Source organism: Molothrus ater, chromosome Z, assembly GCF_012460135.2.
Source record: "Molothrus ater isolate BHLD 08-10-18 breed brown headed cowbird chromosome Z, BPBGC_Mater_1.1, whole genome shotgun sequence".
NCBI lineage: Eukaryota > Metazoa > Chordata > Aves > Passeriformes > Icteridae > Molothrus > Molothrus ater.
In genome coordinates, this window is record NC_050511.2 from 15,361,898 (window position 1) to 15,380,621 (window position 18,724).

The following is an 18,724-nucleotide window of genomic DNA, read 5'->3' on the forward strand; positions in this document are numbered from 1 at the left end:
ACTAGAAGTTTTTATGCCTTCTTCATTGGAGGCTTTGCTAAAGGGGAATGTTGGAGCTGCAGTTTTCTTTGCCCCCATTATTTGAATGACATGCTGAATCCCGCAGGGCTTTGTGAGTAACATTCCCCATTTGATTCAGGTGCAATTCAGTTTCATGAGAAGACCACTAGCTCAATTATTCTTAGTGACAAATGCAAACTATAATAATTTTGACTCATTGACACTGCTCATCTCTCTTTGGAGTAGTTCTGATCTGTCACCAATAGATGTGCCTGGGACTTTTCATATGTCACCACACACGCACATTCTCCATCATCCAGAGGAAAAGATTACTCAGAATCATTTGTTATTCTTTTCTGTATAATTGCTGGTGCATCATGGGGAGTTACGATGTGTGGGGAAAGGGGCTTGTGCAGAAATTTAAATTCTTTATGGGTATCTGTCTATATCTAGCAGCAAAAAATAGCTGTGACTAATGCTGGGTCATCAGCTGTTGGATCACAAGGAATACAGAAACTCATTGAGCTGAGGTTGTTCAGGAGATCTAAAGTGGCCTAAATATCTGTAAAAAAAATTACTGAGATGCAGACATGTACATTCAAAACATTTTAAAGGGTACTTCAAAAGGTGTTTAGAAATCCATGAATATTGTTTCAATAAAGAATCTAGAAAATGGTATGGATGTGAAATAGTTGGCAGTCCAGTTGTGTAGCAATGAGCAAATATAAAGAAAAAAAAAAAAAGAAAAAAGTGCTCAAAAAGATTTGCATCCTTTAGAGTACATACTGAAATTTTTAGCAAATCAAGGAAGTACTTGTTTCTAGAAAATAACAGAAGTGTGGTAGGGGGCCAGAAGTCCTTTATTTTCTGTGCAACAAAGAAGATTGCCTGTAATCTTCTTTGACAAGTACTAAAGTCTCCCTTGGACTTCATTGGGATTTAGTTCAAGTTCTAAATTTTGTAAAAGAAAATAAACTAGTCTTTAATATTGTGAGATTATTCTTGCTGTGCTTGACTGACAGTCACTTTTTTCATAGCTGTGCAAATATATGCATAAAAACCCAAGTCCACCTCCTTTTAATTTTTGTCTCATTTGTGGTCTCTGATGCTTTCTCCCAGAATATAGCTGTTTTTCACTAATCATTAGTCTATTTAATGGCATCAGTTTTAAAATCATTGCTTCAAAAAAAGGTGGAAATCCTGTGCTTTGGTAGCTATTTCCCCATGTGAAAGAGCAGAAGTCTGTATAATTATTTGTATTTTAAAAAAACCTTCTGCAAATTTTTATTTCCAGAAGCATGTTATGAGATAGGTTCTCTTGTATATTTCTAACGGTCATGATTCTTACACTCTTTGTCTGTCAGTGTGTTTGGAGATACACGCCACTTTGTGGTTAGTGTTTTATGCAACTGAAACATTTACTTAGTGCTCTTTATGGTTTTGTCACATTACTGAGACTGTATTGTAAGGGTATCGTGAGTGAGTGGAGTGCAGCACGCACTGATTTGTACTGCCTAAGAGTATTCCTGGATTCACTAAGTGTTTTGTAAACTTTTTTTGTTGCTTCCCTCAACTTTAGCAAGGCTTTGGCCACTGTCTCTCCCAACACCTTTGTGGCAAGGTCAGGGAGTGTGGACTGGGTGGGAGAACAGCGAGGCTGATTGGGAGCTGGCTGAACAGCTGATCCCAGAGGGTTGTGATCAGTGTCACAGTGTGTTGTCACCAGTGTGTACTCCAGGGGTCAGTACAGGGCCCAGTAGTGTTTAATGTCTTCAGTGGCTTGGAGGAGGAGTAGATGCCTCCCCAGGGAGTTTGCTAATGACACAAAGCTGGGAGGAGTGGCTGATAACCCAGAGAGCTCTGCAGCCCTTCAGAGGGACCTCAACAGGTTGGAGAGGTAGGCAGAGAAGAACAATCCAAAACTCAGCAGAGACAAAGGCAGGGTCCTGCATCTGGGGGAAGAATAACCCCAGGTGTCAGTACAGGCTCAGGGTTGACCTGCTGGTCAGCCTCATCTCCTGTGGAGAAAGACTTGGGGGTCCTGGTATCCATGAGACAGGACAGCACTGTCTTCTTGTAGCCAAAAATGACAATGGTAACCTAGGGTGCATTAGGAAAAACAGTGTCAGCAGATTAGGGAGGTTATTCTGCCCCTCTACTCCGCCCTGGTGAGGCACATCTGGAGAGCTGTGCCAAGTTCTGTGGTCTTCAGGACAAGAGAGACATGGAACCCCTGGGACGGGTCCAGTGAAAGATGACAACGATGATCAAGGGACTGGAGCATCTCTGTTATGAGGACAGGCTGTGGGAGCTGGGCCTGTTCAGGCCTTGAGAAGAGACAACTGAGAGGGGACCCCATCAATGTCTGTCAGTGTCTGCAGGGAGGGGTCAGAGCAGGACTGGGCTCTGCTCGGTGCTGCCGAGCAAAAGAACAAGAGACAACGGGGCAGGAACTGATGCACAGGAAATTCCACCTGAACATGAGAAAGATCTTCTTTTCTGTGCTGGTGACCAGGCACTGGAGCAGGTTGCTCAGAGAGGCTGTGTAGTGTCCTATAAAGGAGATGTTCAAGGACCATTTGGACACAATCCTGTGCCGTGTTCTTTGGGGTGATCCTGCTTGGTCAGGGAGGTTGGACCAGATGACCCACTGTGATCCCCTCTAGTCTGACCTCTGCTGTGATTCTGTGATATGTAACAGACTAATGGCACAGCTGAGATTTGAAAAAGCCTCTAAGATCATCAAGCTCAACTCTTAACACATTACCACCAGTTCACCAGTAAACCATATTTCCAAGTGCCATATCCATATGCCTTTTGAATACTTCCAAGGATGGTGATTCCACCACTTGCCTGGGAATGCCTGTTCCAATGCCTAATCACCCTTTTAATGAAGAAGCAGAACAAAATTTGTGTTATATAATTGTAAATGTACATTTATAAATACATTCTAAAAGTCTCCACATTTTCTTTGCTGGAGACAAAAGTGAATACTAGCGAGAGTTGTTTACAAAATCTGCCAGGTAAGAAAATGCAAAATGCTGCCACAGTTCTGTTTCCGAATATGAGCTTCAGTGACCACTTGCTCAGCTGATGTGTGCTAAGTGAGATACAATCTTTTAAAAGCTCCAGAGTGGAAATCAAGATTATTTTTCCCATACTTCTGTTGTTTTTTTAAGAGCTCCACTGAAATGTAATGAAGTATTTCTCAGCACAGCACTCATATATACCAAGTGATGGAGTATCTTGCTAATTTACTTGTTCATAATCTATTGAAAAACCTAACATTTATCATTCACTCATACTTGTGGCAGTTGAACACCAAATGGAGAGGTTTTGTTAAGTTTCTTTGTCATAGCTGTAGTATTTTTTGCTTATATATCAGTTGTTGTTAAAGTTATTTTGTTTGTTCTGTTTTCAACATAAAATGAAACGGTTGTCTCCAGGCTGTAACTTCATAAGACTTGTCCTTTGGTGGTGTCCATCAAACAGGAGATGCCTTTTTGCCATTGATAATTGGTGCTTCTGGCTTGTAAGTCTCTTCTGCTGTTATTTGCATGCATGTAACCTACACACAAATTGGAAGAAAGACTTGAGATTGGTGTCTTTTGCAGTGTGTTTAAATATCAATTTTGAATTTTACTTCTCTTCACATAGTCTAATTCACATGAGGTCATTTACCAAATTTTTTTTTTTTTTTTCTGTTAACTAATCCAGTTTTTTGTGTAAATCATGTACCCTAGATGTTCATCTGGTCGATTCCTAAATGCCTTCATCTACCAGTTCTCAAGGCACTTCTTCAAAGGTCATCTATTTCAGAAATGCAATTTGAAAGTTTTGTTTGGGTGCAATCCCACAGTTTGTCTTCCAAAAATCATAATTTCTACCCTGTATTTGTGATGTGATTTATTGTCAGGTTATAAGGTTTCAAAGTGGATCTCAGAATAGAGAGTGTTGAGAGTGACTTGTGTTCATGGTGAAAGGCTTTTTGGAACCAGTTTTATTTTGTTTGAGGACAAAGGCTGGTCAGAAGTAAAGCAATATGAATGGTCTGGTTTCAGGATCAAATGCTGGTCTTATTGAAGTAGAAAAGGAGACTAAAGTCTGTGACAGTAATAGGAATCCACTGAAGAATTTGTAAGCATTTTCAAAGAAAACAAAAACTTGAAGATAGAAGTATTTACTGTAAAATTATTGAATATTCATGAAATGTTGATCTGCTGTGGCATGTTGTGTGCAGATACTGAATATGTAAGAATGTTGTGAGTTTATAGCTAATAAGTGGTGAAAGACTACAATTCCACTTGCACCTTCTCAGCTGGATCTTATTCCTTTCTACAGTTTCACCTAGAAAACAGTAAAAGCATGATGTGTATATGATGTTGTACTTTCAGAAATATTATGTAGATCATTAAAGAGGTCCTTTGGCCCAAAGTTGTCACTAGCATAGTTTTGTTTTTGTATCAAAGTTTCCATCATATTTTTTTCATTTCACCAACTTGTTCAAAAGCTGACCCCGGCATATAATCAATACCACAGTAGCATTTCATATTTCAAGTTTATCCATAGCTTGATTTGCTGAGTTTTAGTATCCTTCTTTAGCTATAAAATTTTGTGCTGCATTACATCATTGATGAGCTAGATCTGAGATTTTGATGTATCATAAACAAAATCTCTTCTGAATTCTGTAGTTTTGGATGTATTATGGTTAAGTCCTATTTACTCTTTCTTTTGTATTTTGTTATAGATTGGCATTACCATCAGATTCCACATGAAAAAAAATCTTGTTTTCTTTCTTCATCAAGTTTGCAAGAAACAACATTAGGACATAGAGTTCTGGCTCTAATAGAGATGACTAAAACTGGAATAGAAACTAGATCACAATTTCCACACTTAATAAGGCAGTAAGTCAGTTGTTGCCATGGGACAGAGCTGGTTGAATTGTCATAACTATTCCATAGGCATAAATCTTAGACTTGCACCAGATGCTTCACACTGTTCCTGCTGTGCAAAACAGCTGGAAGTGCAGCTTAAAGGATTTCTTTCTTAGAGAGAAACAATGGGTGGCATGGAGCTGAGATAACCCGAAACTGATGGGAAGCTGCATCCCAGAGACAGCATCACTGTTGTGGCTTTAGGATGTGTATCTGATTATGGGGTTTGTATCATGATGGGTAAAACTGCAGTTCAAGGCTCAGGAAGCAATCTTACAGATGGATATAGGGAGGTGAAGCTGGTTGGTTTCCTTTTTATGAATGTGCTTTGTTGCAGTAACTTTCGCTTTGCTCTCTTTTTCGGTTTTCATGAGTATTTTCCTTTGCCCTGGAGATGCAGTTTTGGGGTAACATTTTGCCTGGTAGTATAATCAGTTAAGACTTTCTACTCCTTTTTAACTAGCTTTGAGAAATTGTAGTAATGTCAGATGAAGATGAATCTGCTTATTTTGTATTCAGTTGGGAAAGATTAATTTAAAAAATAGCGATTACATGGTGCATACCCATCTGGTTGATGAATTAGTTCTCCAATGGAGATGAACTCTTGCATAATAATTTTTCTGTAGAAGAAATAGATATGGTTAAAACACATTGGAAAATTCTTACAATGAGACCCCTCTGAGCAAAATTGTTACTAAGCTAAGGCTGTTGATGTTAATAATATTTCAAGCAATAAGAAGTTTACATTAAAAACATGTAACATGACAGTTTCCACTAATTTCTCATGTAGTAGTTTACTATTTGTTGAATAACAAAAAATTTTACTAGGCCATTTCAAGTATGAAGCTTGTTCTAAGCTTAAGGGTTCAGAAAAAAATGTATTGCAGGATGTCTTCTGCAAAGGGTCAGAGTAAAACAGAAACAGCACCATCATGGAGGCTTTGTTTACACCCAGGAGTTTAACTGTTCCTGTAGCTAAAGCAATATAACTGAACGAGGAATGGTGAACGTGTTTATGGGAACGGGAATAAATTATACTGCTGTAAGCTGTATTTAGTAACTGCAGTAGGGGTGGGCTGAGGAGCTGCACTGCCAGAAGGAAAAATCATTTCCCTCACTGGAATAATCATGTTGTACTTCTATGTGAGGGCCAGGCCTAAATTAATTCCAGTTGCATTTCTGAGTTCTTAAATGAAAAAGCTGCTTCAAGAAAGGCTTTCTTTGGCTTTGGGAGGATTTGACACTGAGAGGTGTTGAACATCTGCATCTTCACTGAAGTCTGTGCTGCTTAAGGTGCTATAAGTCATCACGGTTGTGTGTTTGTGGCTTGGCTCTAAATCTTGTTAAAGTCAGTGGGAAAATGCTTGGGTGGCTGGAGGACAGGAACCCTTGGGAGACCTTTGTTTGCCTGGCATATCTTGTTCTCTGACAAACCAGGTGTGCAGGCAATAGGAAGCAGTTTATCCTGAGAGCAGAAAAATGTGCTGAAGGGTGACCATGTGTGACAATCACAGAGGAGAGCACAGATAAAAATCCAAGTTTTGTTTTGTTCAGTAGTTTCATTTCCACTTTTTGCTTCCATGATCCACATATAACTAACACGAGTTGACAAGCTGAAGCAAAGCACTACCACCTCTCTCTGGGGGAGGTGGAGTGGATTTAATCTCCCTGTTGCTGGATTCACTGGGCTCTGGATCAGATCCCAAGTTTGAACAGTCAGGTTTGAGACTATTTCTAGCTTGCATTTTCCTTAACCTTTTAATTTATTCCGCCTCACAAGACAAACAGTATGTTGTTTGGTTACTAGTTTCCGTTTGGCAGCACCACAGCTGCTGCTGGCAGAGCTAACCACTTGATGAAGAAAAAGGGAAACTCAGTTCCGTCAGGTTTCTGCGCATGAACACATTGACCAAGCAGAAGTTAGCTTTGAAATCAAAGCCAGCTTCAAAGTTGGGTTAGGTTGCTGATGTCTTTTCCCAGCTGAATTTTGAGTATCTGCACTCAAGAGGTTGGGAAACCCTTCAGTCTCTGTTCTTGTTCTCAATATTGGAACAAACCCATACCCAGAAATTCTGGAGGCAGCAAAGAGGTGTGCAAGCAGCCAGTCTAAAAAAGTAAGGCTCTTTCACTACCTCTTTCAGTAGTAGAAGGAAGAAGTCATGGTTACAATGACTACATGTTACATGTTTCTAGAAGATGGTTACATGTTTCTAGAAGATGGGGTTTGCTGAGAACAGGCATGCAGTTAAGTACTCAAGAATTTTTTTGGGTATTCTGTTTTTTTTTTTTTTCTGCATCACAGAGCAAAATTCTCTATATATGACTGCACTGAGATACAACATTTCCTTATTTTGGAATATTTCCTTATTTAAAATAGTGATACTATACATGGTGACAGATTAATTAGATTTAAATAACCCAGTCCTTAGGAAAAATGCTCCAAGATGAGGAGATACAGATGCTGCCTATTCAAAATATCTAAGACATAATTAAACCAGAAAAGTAATAAAATGTTGAATTTTTACAGTGATGGGATTTTAATCAGCAGTTGTGTGGCAAAATCCATGGTCAGCTGTAATAAATGCTCCTTCTGCTTCAATTTGTGAGAACATTTGCAGCTGTTGAAGAAACAGGCATCTTTGTGTCTTAGCCAAACAATACATAAAATATTCCAGAATAATGCTGTGCAGAAACAGGTGAGAGAGCTGTGTGTTAACAGATAGACTTGCAAAAGGAAGTGTGAGGGAATTGATTGCCTCTTACAGTCACTGGATTGTGAAAGTGGAACTCATTTAATGGAAATCCTTGAGGGAGAAACATTAAAAATCATACCTGGCTTCAGTTTCTTGTCTACATGGAAGCTGTATTCATGTCATTTAGAAAGATTGTATGAACCAATTTTTAACAATTTTTAAGCAAGTGCAATACATACCATGTACTATCCTGCTTTGACTCAACTCACTACAGACATGAGCCCACACCATATATTATTTAAATGTGTAAGTTGACACAATATATAGGATTTAGAATTGGAGAGAATATGAATTATACAACAGAAACCTTTCAGTGGGCTTCATAGTTGAATGTTTAATCCAAAAATTAAGATGGACACTAAACTTAAAATCAGAAGGACTTGGTGGGTAGTTAGATAACTGAGCAAACCATCACACCTATTTGTCCTGCTCTCAGCTGCGAGTTTAGTGAAGATCTCAGTGGAACACAGGGAAAGCAGATGTAACTGAGCTGCATAATCAGGATGGTGGTTTTGAGTGGCTGTTTTCTGATGAAACAGATTCAGGGAATCCATGTAGTGAAGTCACTCTTCAGTGTGACTGTGACTCTCTCAAATTTTAATTTTAACACAGATTGACAAAAGGTACAGATACTATATAAAATAAAGAGTTTTGATGGAAGGAAGGAGCCCAAGACATCCAGATCCTTTCACCTGTTTGGTGAAACAGAAATGTACAACAATGAGAAAGGCGTCCTGCTGAGTCTTGAGTCAACTACAGAAACCAGATAGAGGAAAAACTGGGCTTTACTAGTTGTCTAGTTCTGGTGTTCAAAGAGTGACTTTTTTTTTAAATCAGAAGTGAATTGTTTGTCTAAAGGGAATATAATGCAGCCTTGATACTCCTTTTAAGAACACTGAAATCAGGATATGCCAATTTAGCAAAGTAAGCTTTCAAAATGGGCATGACACTTTTTATTTTCAGCTGAGCACTTCAAAAGCTATCAAAATAGATGTTACCTTCTGTTCTGGAAACTGTCAGAAAGCTATAAATAAGCATAAAATAATACAGGAGTAGGAAAAATTGTTGTGCCAGCAGTTAATGTTGTTGTTTCTAATTTTGTTGTTGTTTTTTTTCCTTCTTTTTTACAGTGTGTCCTATTCAGTGCATGTCTCTGAGGATTACCCAGGTACAGTGCAACATCCTTGCCCGTGACACATGTACATACATGTTACCACAGTTTGCTATATTCAAAAGAGAATATCTGAAAGGGTGTTGATGTCTTCCAGGTGCATCTTGTACTAATCATTTTCCATTAGTTAAGATTATTTCCACGGTCACTTCCCCTTTTCAGGCATCATTTATCAGCTGGGTCAGGGTGAGAACACAGGTTCACAGGTTGTAGCTCGGGGTGCTGTTGCCAACAGGGATAGGAGTGAGAAAGTGCCCAGCGTCTCTTTGGCATGCTGGATAAAGCTGGATCTCTGAGGAGCCTGAGGAGGCTGGCGCAGGGCCAGCCGAGCGCTTGTGCTGGAGGCCTGAAGGAGGCTGCTGGTGCTCTCCAGGTTAAGCCTGCAGGCTCTGTGCCTCTCGGGGTCAGCCGGAGCCAAGCACTCGTGTGCAGCAGCCCTTTGGTAGTGCTGGCTCCCAGAGGGGCTCCCAGCTGCTCAGCACAGCCTCCCTTCAGTGCTTTGAGCTGCGCTGGCAAAGGTGTTTGTGTAACCACGCGGCCAGTCTTGACGTGGTGTGTTACTCATAGGAAACAGAAGCAGGTGAGGACAAAAGCAAGTTTTCAGAGAGCCTATTTCCCCAATTTCCTTCACAAAGACACTGCACAGATTCTTCAGGCAGCACAGGCTATCAGAAGCAGAAGAGGAAAGTGGGGATGACAGGTGCTGTGCAAATAAAGGTTTATGGTAGCACTGTTGGACTGCACCACATTGTGCACCTGTGATTATTTAACACTGTAAGTACTGTGAATGATATGAAACCCTCTGCCCTTTTTTGATCTTTATCTGTAGCTTTTCTGAAATGTTTCTCAAAGAAGTATTATTTCTTTTAGAAACTCTAAAGAAGTGTGACTTTGATCTTCTTCATTGATAAGCAGCAGATTGTGTCTCATCAAAACACCAGTGTTTGAAGCAGATAGAGAAAGAAATTAACAGCGGTGCCAAAAAAATGGATTCTGTGAAAGAGTGCTAAAACCTCTATTAGATTTATTTTTTTTACCAGTAAAAACTGTGGAGGGGAATATTATTAGTCTGTTCAACATTTAGAAATGGGAGAAACTGAGATTCATAAAATGCACAGTCATACCAGTGATAAATGGATTTACAGTTACTGCATTGAGCTGACAATGAACAGAGGGACAAATAGTTGAAAAAAATCTTCACCATGTGTTATTAACAGTTTCTTCCATTAAATATCACAAAATTTGACCTCTGGGAACTTCTACATAAATGGTAAGCTGAAGCACTGAACCAGCAGCAGTTACTTGCACAGCACATGGGAGCTCATTTCCTGGCCAACTCTTCTGTCTGATAGACCTCAGAATTTCCTTCTGAGTGTTATTTGCAGCATGTCCTGATAGCCTACAAGCTTGAGTGACTTTAGTGTCCCTGAAACCTGATGAATATTCTGTGCCATCACGCCCTATATTTTAAAGGCAGATAGCAATTGAACATTTCGCACTGTAGTTAGCTTGGAGCAGAGAGTAAATCAGTACATGTTTACTGATTAAAATCCAGTCCTTCAGGCCTTTAGAAGAGCTGATTTCATTCACATCTCAAGCTTTTGCAGGATATAAGTGTGCTTTATGATGATGAGATGTTCAGTGTGTTGGGAGCAATAAGGACTTTCTGCCATTTTGCAGCTTTGATCATAAAACACTCATTTGGACTCAGTGAGCCCAATTATTTGTCACCAGTTTTTGTCCTAAATTTCTAACCTAATGTTATTGCTGACTGTGTCTTCCTTTTCTGACATGTGTCTTAAGGAAGGTTTCAGGGGTATATCAGGGTGTGATGGTGTCAAGTCTGGGACGTTCTGTGCTGATGTCCTCAGCTGGAAGGTGTTCTTCAAGTACTGCTGCAAGGTGATAGAGTTCAGAGCAGCATGTGCTCTCAAATTAAATTTCTCACAGGATAAACCTTTACAGGTAAAGGTTTGAGTCCATTAGTGCATAGCTACAGCAAACTTTTATCCTGTGTAGATTAAGACTGTGTAATACAGAGTGGATCAGATTTGTAAATCCAAGACAAGGCTTGGATTTATCAGATGATCAGAGTTGATAATCTGATAAATTGCTAATGTGTGGAATAAATATATGAAAATAGGTGACATTAGGCCACGATACAAGTGATGTAATTCAGCTAAAATGCTACAACCAAAAGTAAATTTGGATACTAAATGAAGAGCCTTGGGTAGTATACATACTCCCACAGCCTGCTTTGCTGTAATGTATGCAGCATCAGCACTTTGGTACTGCCAACAGTGTGTAGCTGTTGCTGAATTACTTATTGAAGCATCAAATAGGGGCAGCTGGGTTTTAAATTGTACCTATGGAAACCGTAGTGTGATGGGACAACTTTCAATATTGGAAGGTGTTTGAAGGTTTCATATTTAGGAGTGAAAGCTAAAAATGTGCTCACAAAGGCAGACTGAGGACTTAGCAGTAATAGTGTTGAGATGGTAATGTCTGGAAGTTACATATCCATTGCTGGAATTGTGAAAACATAACTGAAAAGTTTAGAGCCAGGTAATAACAGTCTCAGCAAAGTATCACTGTAACAATTTTCTCATAACATTGACACAACTGGAGAAAATAATTCTTCTAAGGAGCAGTTATAGAATATAACGTCCATGAGTAGACTGAAGTCCCACTTACATGAGTGTATCATGACTCCTGTGGGAACCAGCAATGCAGCAAGCATTTTGCTAATGAATTTATGTTCAGAATGATTTGTGTTGGCTGACAGAAACTTGAAGAACTGCTGTAGTCTTTTATCCCAGTGATTTGTAGGTTACACACCTTTTTAGACCTCAATAGATTGCAGCAGAGATGGAGAGAAACAGTTTGGCAGCTCATAGTTTGCTGCATCCCTCTGCTAGGTCCAGGCACTATGTCCTCCAGTGAAGAGGGTAAGTAGTCTTAGGTGTCAGTGTTAGAAACAGGTTGTTGAAGGAAACAAATCAAAGCCATTATCTTAATTTCAAGTCTCATCATATTGATGGAAGGAAAAAAAAACCCAAATAGCTGCTGAATAGCAGAAGAAAAAAACCAACTTGGCAGTGAAAGTCATATTGTCCAGCTGCCAAGAAAAAATGACAATGGACGTAAAAATACAGTAAAAATCTATGAAACCTGTAGCTGAGTAGTACTTTCCCATATATGTATGTCTGTTCTGTACAGAGCATACTCTGTTCCTAGTTTTCTGTACAGCAATAGGCTGTAGCATAAGGATTCCCTCTCTCCCTTCCATGTATGTGGTGTTAGGTCTTTTTAGAGCCAAATGATGGCCTCAGTTATCTCAGTTCATTAGACTCTATAGCAGTAAGTTACACTCCCAAAACTGGGAAACAGATGTGCTTGTGTTGTATGTGCAAGGTGGACATGGAAATGATGGTGACGAGATAGAGAATGCAAACAGAGTCAAGGCAGGGCTTCTTGCAGAGGGCAAGCTGCAGCTGTCCTGGGGCTGTAGCTCACAGCCCCTGCTGCCAATAGACAAAAGTGGGAGAAAGAATGAATGCTGACCCCGCTTAGTTCACACGATGCCATGGCTGTAAAACATGTCCCCGTGGCCAGTGTGTATCTGAGCAGCCCCAGACTGATGTTCTGCTGTGCCCTCAGGAGTGCAGGGCTTGGCCATCAGTGGTGTTGGCCTCCTGCAGCATTGCCTGCACACAGCCTGTGTGTGTGGAGCCAGCCCCAGATCCCTCAGATTGCCTCGCTGGACAGCACAGGAGTGGGAGTAGGCGAAGGTGTGGGCAGAGTCAGACCTGGCAGATGTGTGTGAGTGTGGCAGAAAGGCTGTTTTGCACTGGCAGCCAGGAAAACCCATCTGTGTGTGGGGTGTAGCTGCTGCCCTGCCCAGCCTGGCGCACCGTGCAAGGAACGGCCGCAGCCCCGTGCTCCCTCTTGATAAAGGTGGACAAGAACTGCTGTGATACAAAGGGTGATATTATTGTACTTTCCTCCCAATTAATGTTAAGACCTGCAACATTTCACTGGGAGCACTCAAAAGCTTTGGGGCTGCAGCAGTATGCCAAAATTGCGTGTGATTTCATGCACGTTGCTGATGTGGGACCAAAGTGTTTAAAGTTATAATATGTAAGTCACTTTCTCTGTGATTATCCTAATTGTTGGCCTTTTTGCTCTAGAGCATAGGTTTCAATTCAGCCCAGACCATTTGAAAACAAAGTATCATTACTTTCATAAGCAGTTCAGCAATACATGCAAAATTAACTCCTGCAGATAGTACAGGAGACCCTGCTGCTTCTTGGTTTTTGTTGGAAAGAAAAAAGAAACCAAACAAAAAACAAACAAAAAACCCCCAAACAAACAAACAAACAAAAAAAACCCAACAAAACCAAAAAACCCAACAGACACATTCCGCGGTCTAATCCCTACATTTTTTAAAGAAAATTTCGTGAAATAGTTATAATATTCATACATACCAATGTTTAGGTTAAGTGGGAGAGATTTCTGTTCTCCCTGAATCAGGTGGAAGAAAGGTTATCCACAGATTTGAAGACACTCAAATAACCTTTATGAGGCTAGGCAAAATGAGGCACAGGTATTTGGCATAATTGGCTGTTAACACCCAGCTCTCAGTGCAGCTTTCACTCTGCTTATTAGATCTAGCTTGAGTTTTGGTGTCAGACGTAGCAAAAAACAGAGAACAAGTATTAATTTTGGGAAGGGTTACCCACCCTAAGCCTTGTGGGTTGGTTCAGAGCAGAGTTTGGTGTGATTCACAAAAGCCATGACATTACACTCCATGGTTTTGCTTTATAAAGTTTGGGTCTGAATCTCCTGTACTTACAATATTTTTCATTTGTTAACAATTTCAAGGGATGAAATCCAAACACACCAGGAAGGTGGTAGTGCTCAGCTTCCCTAAGCATCTGGGGAGTGGTTCCTTGTGACAAAAATCTGGGATAGGAAACATTGGAAGGGGCTGACAAAACACAATGGAACTTCACCATGCAAAGTGTTTTTCTTTTGTAGATAACACTTATGTTTCCAGTTCTGATAACGATGAAGATGTGTTAGTTACAACAGAGCCAATTCCAGTAATTTTCCACCAAATTGCTACAGGTAATCCTATATCCACAGAGTTTTATCAAATTCATAATTTTGGAGGAAAGAAAAGATGTTGTCTGAACTTAGAGGGAGATGTGATGTTAAAGGGTTCAGCTGTACAGTTTGCTATTTTCTCTGGGCTTGTTCTAGTAAATTGTCCAACATTTCAGAATAGAAGAAATTAAAATGTTTCTTCTGGGGATCACTACAATTGTGTGCAGAATGTATTTTTTGCTTTTAATGTCTTGCAGCCTGTGCTAGAGCAATTCCCCTTGAATACAGCTAGAGATGCTTAATACTTTCCAATTATGAGTTTTCATGATCAGTTGCTTAAAACTTCACTAAATCTTCACCACTGCAGATGAAACAGTCTGTAACTACTACTGCCTCTGGTGAATTATTTCAGGAAATGGTTCAGCTGTTTCACTAAATTCCACTATAGAAAAATGATTTGTTTTTTTCCCAAATGATTTTGGGGGCCCTCTCATTATAAATTATTTCCTTATTTTCAAAAAGTACTTGATACATGAAAGGGTATGCTTATGAGACATACAGACACATTTGTATTGTATTTAATAGAGATTTGTGCACGCACTTCATGGAGACAGTTTAGATTCTAGAAGACAAATTCTCTGATTATTTCAGGCTCCAGAATAAACTGCAAGAGCACTCTTAATTCTGACAGGTCTTCAGATAGGAACACTTGACTTTGTATTATTATTATTATTATTATTATTATTATTATTATTATTATTATTATTATTATACTTTTTTTTTGCATAACAGAGAATTATTTTGAATTCTACTGGGGGACAAGTATGATCTTTACTCTCTATCTCATTAATACAGATGTAAATCAAGAATAATCTTACTGAAGTTATTGCAGGGGCACACAAACACAATCTTGCTATTATCATCAGAAGTTTGAGATAAATTTTACTTGCAAATATTTCTTTACTTTGAATAGAAATTAAGCCTGTAATTTACAATACAGTAAAAAACCTGTCTTTTATATAGAAGATTTTGTTTTCCTGAGGGATTTGATTTTTCATTTTTTTAATAAATTACAGTAAATTAATGAATGATACTAAATTGTAAATCAGAAATTGGGAAAAACAAATGTCCTAGATGGATCAGCTGAGTTTCTATTCACACTTTTAAAAAGTCTTCTGGGAAGTAGAGGCTTCCTAATTTTAGACTGTTGCATTGTAAACTCTTTGATGTATTTCATATCTGTAACTTTCTGTTCCTTATTTGCTCTACTACTGCAACTAAGAATTCCAAGTCTGCTTATGCAAAACTACTTTCACTTTTTTTTCCACATGTATGTTCCTTGTTTTCCTTTTTTTTGTTCAAGAATTAAGAAAAACCAATGATGTCAACTATTGCTTATCCATAAAGTCAAAATTACAGAGGGAGAATGGAGAGGTATGTATTTCTTGTTTGCATATTTAAACAGAAATTATTTTAAGGAACAAAAGAAAATAATAGAATATGAATGTTTAACATAGATTTTCTATCAAAATGTGCTTATTCAATCTGTGCATGTTTACATGTTTTAGAAGGTTACCATATTTCTCTGGGTTTCATAAATGGATCAACCAGCGATTCACTTAGTTGGGATAGAGATTCTCCTTCTATTGTAGGGAATATGTTTTTGGTGTTTCATTTTTTGTTCAACAGTGTTCTAGACTCTTTTGGCCCTAGATATACAGCTCTCCTGGAAAGGTAGATAGTGATTCCATTACCTTTTAACCTACTCTGGCACATAAGACCTCATCTCAATTACTTCCTCCTGAGTGCTCCTTCATATATCCCCCAGCAATCACACTGCAGACTCTAGACCTGTGTAGGATCTTCTCACCATGAGCAGGGTCTTGAGTGTTAGGGTCTTCCAGGGCCAGTGGCATTTACCCCATGCCTCTTGCACAGCTCTCTGACCAGCCTTGCTGAGGAAGAAGAGGCACAAAGGTGAAATCCGCACTTGGGGCTTGGCCATGTCATGGCCTCAAAGAAGGTGCCACAAAGGCTCCTGCCTCAAGTGGGGGGTTGAGCATTGTCAGGACTTCAGGTGCTTGACCTAAAGTCTTCCTTTGGTAAGGGTGGGTGCTGAGTGCTCTGGAAATGGGAGGTAAGCATGCCTGGATGCCATGTGTATCGGGTGCTTTAGTAAATGAAATGTCATTTGACGTGAAAATCTGCACTGAAAATACTTTGCTTCTTCTGCCTCATCATTGTATTCAGTGCTCTGTGAACATAAGAAAAACAAGTGTGGGAAGAATTTACCCATTTCTTTAAAAGCCTGAAATATAGTTAGCTTCTGTGGGACTGAGTTTGAGCTTCTATTTTGTTTCTAGTTGAATCAGGTACTTAAATGTGAAAGTACTGAGAAAAACCCCTTTATAAAAAAATCTCTTAAAACTGATGATTTCTGTTGGCTAGACAGTTCAAGGTTTGGTTAGGTTATGATGGGTTTGTCACAATTCTAATGTGAGAGTTCTGTGTGGAATTTTTGTTCAGTTGATTTCTGTTTTGAAACATACTTCCCTCTGAAGCAATTTTATTATAAAGCAAAGAAGACTAAAGTTTTCTTTTAATCTATTTTCAGTGAAGTAGAAGCAGAAATTATTTTTCATGTCATGGCAGAAATTGCCATGAGATTGGGTAAATACACCTTTGCACTGTATGTATACATACAGTGAATAGAGTAGGAATTTAGAGGCAGAGGTAGCAAATGGGATTACAATATCTGACCACAGAAATTGGTGATAAGTGTATATACATACTGACATTTATGGCTGTGGAATTTAAGGGTAACTTTTGCTTTTTTGATTAATATTTCTGATTTCTATTCCATTGTGGCATGTCTGTGTAGAAAATGAGTAAGAAAAAAGGGGTTGAATACATTACGTTCAGGCTGAAGTGAAGAATGATGATTTTACGTTCTTTAGGGGCTACTAGTCACCATAGGAAATAGAAATAACACATGCATTGTGGGAAACAAGATTACTCTCTCAAGCAATTATATAATTATAAGTAAAGGCTCTAGTGGTGGGAAACAGAATATAACATTTTATCTCATGCTGAGTTGCAGTCAGTAGCAGGATCAGTTCAGTTTATTTGATATTATTCACAAAGCAGCCTATTTGGAGCAGGTTTTACTTAGGTAAGCATAGGACTCTCTAATCCTTACTTTTCACTGTCTCAGAGAAGAGCTACTCAGAAAATTAAGTTTGCAACTTTCCTAGCACTAGGATGGAACTTCTGTAAAAAATAATAATTAAGCAGCAGAGTGTCAGGTTTTCACAGAAGGAACCATAAGATATTCCATGTTTGGACTTGTTTCCTGAAACTATTAGGGCTTAATTATGAGAATAAAGTAAAATAAAGATGTAGTAGGTTGCTGACACACCAAAATATCTATGTACAGAACCAGTCTTGATGAGAAAGTTAGGCTTTGTTAGGCAAAAGCACAGAGTGAAGTATCCCCACAAAGTCTGCTGAATTTTCCAGTTCTTTAAAATACCATGCTGTGTTTCTAACCACACAAGTATTATTTCTCCAACATATATTCAAGGTGTTTTTATGTACCCTATATTAGGTGCTTTTTTCATGTGATATTTCATTATTCTTAAATTGGGTCTCTGGAAAAATTATACTAAAAGATCTCTTAAGAAAGGATGCTATGAGTTTATTCATAAAAGCATAATTCCTGTAGTTACATTTAGATCTGTACATGTAAGGTCAACATTGTTTTTATCATTGTTAACTTTCCTTTTCCATTAAGGAGTCACGACACAGCAGCACAGTTGAAGAGGACTCTGAAGGAGATAATGACTCTGAGGAATTTTATTATGGAGGACAGGTAATGCAGGAAATTTTTTGCACAAGTTCCAGGAAAGTAATATTTGAGAGTTCTTATGTTCAATCCATTTTTAATTTATAATGTTGTTTTTCTTATGTTTTTTTTCAGTGTTGAGTAGAGTGGCATGTGTATGTATGTACATAGCATTTTATGGCATAAATATTGAATTTGTTCAAAGTTATAATTGCAACATTTTCAAAATAACATCACTTTGCTTGCTTTTGCAAAGCTATAAAAATGGAAAAAGCATATACCCCTCAGAAAGCTTGAAAATAGAAGCTACTTGCTTACTTCCAGGAAACAGATAACTGACTCTGTAAAGCTTTTATCCCATTATTAATACAAATGGGAAGTCAGACTGGATCCAGATCTGTTTCCCGTCTGGAGAATCCATTTTTTAAACTAAAGAGCAGTGCATTTTTATGGTGAAAATCGTTATTACAAAACAATTTTGGTCTAGGCAATAGTCCATTCTTTTTCTGAGCTCTAGAGTAAAATTCACCTTGAAAAATGCTGCATATTTTAGATGATTGCACTGCTCTGTGTCTTTCCTTCTTGTTCCCTCAGCAGAATTAATTCTTGCATTCTCTTGTGTATTGGGCAATAAAATCTTTTCATGCCTTTTTCTTTTGCAGTGTGCTTTGCGCTGCTAGTCTCTTTATTCTGATGTCTCTTGTTTTGTAGCCTCAATGTTGCCCCAAGGAGTCATTCCTCGCTTACGTTTATTAGAACTGTTTATTTTGATGAACACTTTAGTGAATTACGGTCGCTGTTGGTGAAGGTTGTCCCTTACCTCAGCCTTGAGGCTGAAGCCATCCGTGCCCTGGGTGCAGAGCCAAGGCTGCAGGAGCACGGCAGCAGTGCCAGCGGGGTGGGTCGGTGCAGA

The 18,724-nt window shown here is 38.9% G+C and overlaps 1 protein-coding gene across 2 annotated transcripts in view; it reads left to right on the plus strand.

The window, feature by feature from the left end:
- Positions 1-18,724, plus strand: part of PARP8 (poly(ADP-ribose) polymerase family member 8) — a 124,625-nt gene that overhangs the window by 45,945 nt on the left and 59,956 nt on the right. For both annotated transcript variants that reach the window (XM_036403034.1, XM_054517876.1), the window contains exons 3-6: positions 8,818-8,855; positions 13,899-13,988; positions 15,331-15,401; positions 17,761-17,838. In XM_036403034.1, the coding sequence (XP_036258927.1) occupies positions 8,818-8,855; positions 13,899-13,988; positions 15,331-15,401; positions 17,761-17,838 (277 nt within the window). The remainder of the gene's footprint in view (positions 1-8,817; positions 8,856-13,898; positions 13,989-15,330; positions 15,402-17,760; positions 17,839-18,724) is intronic.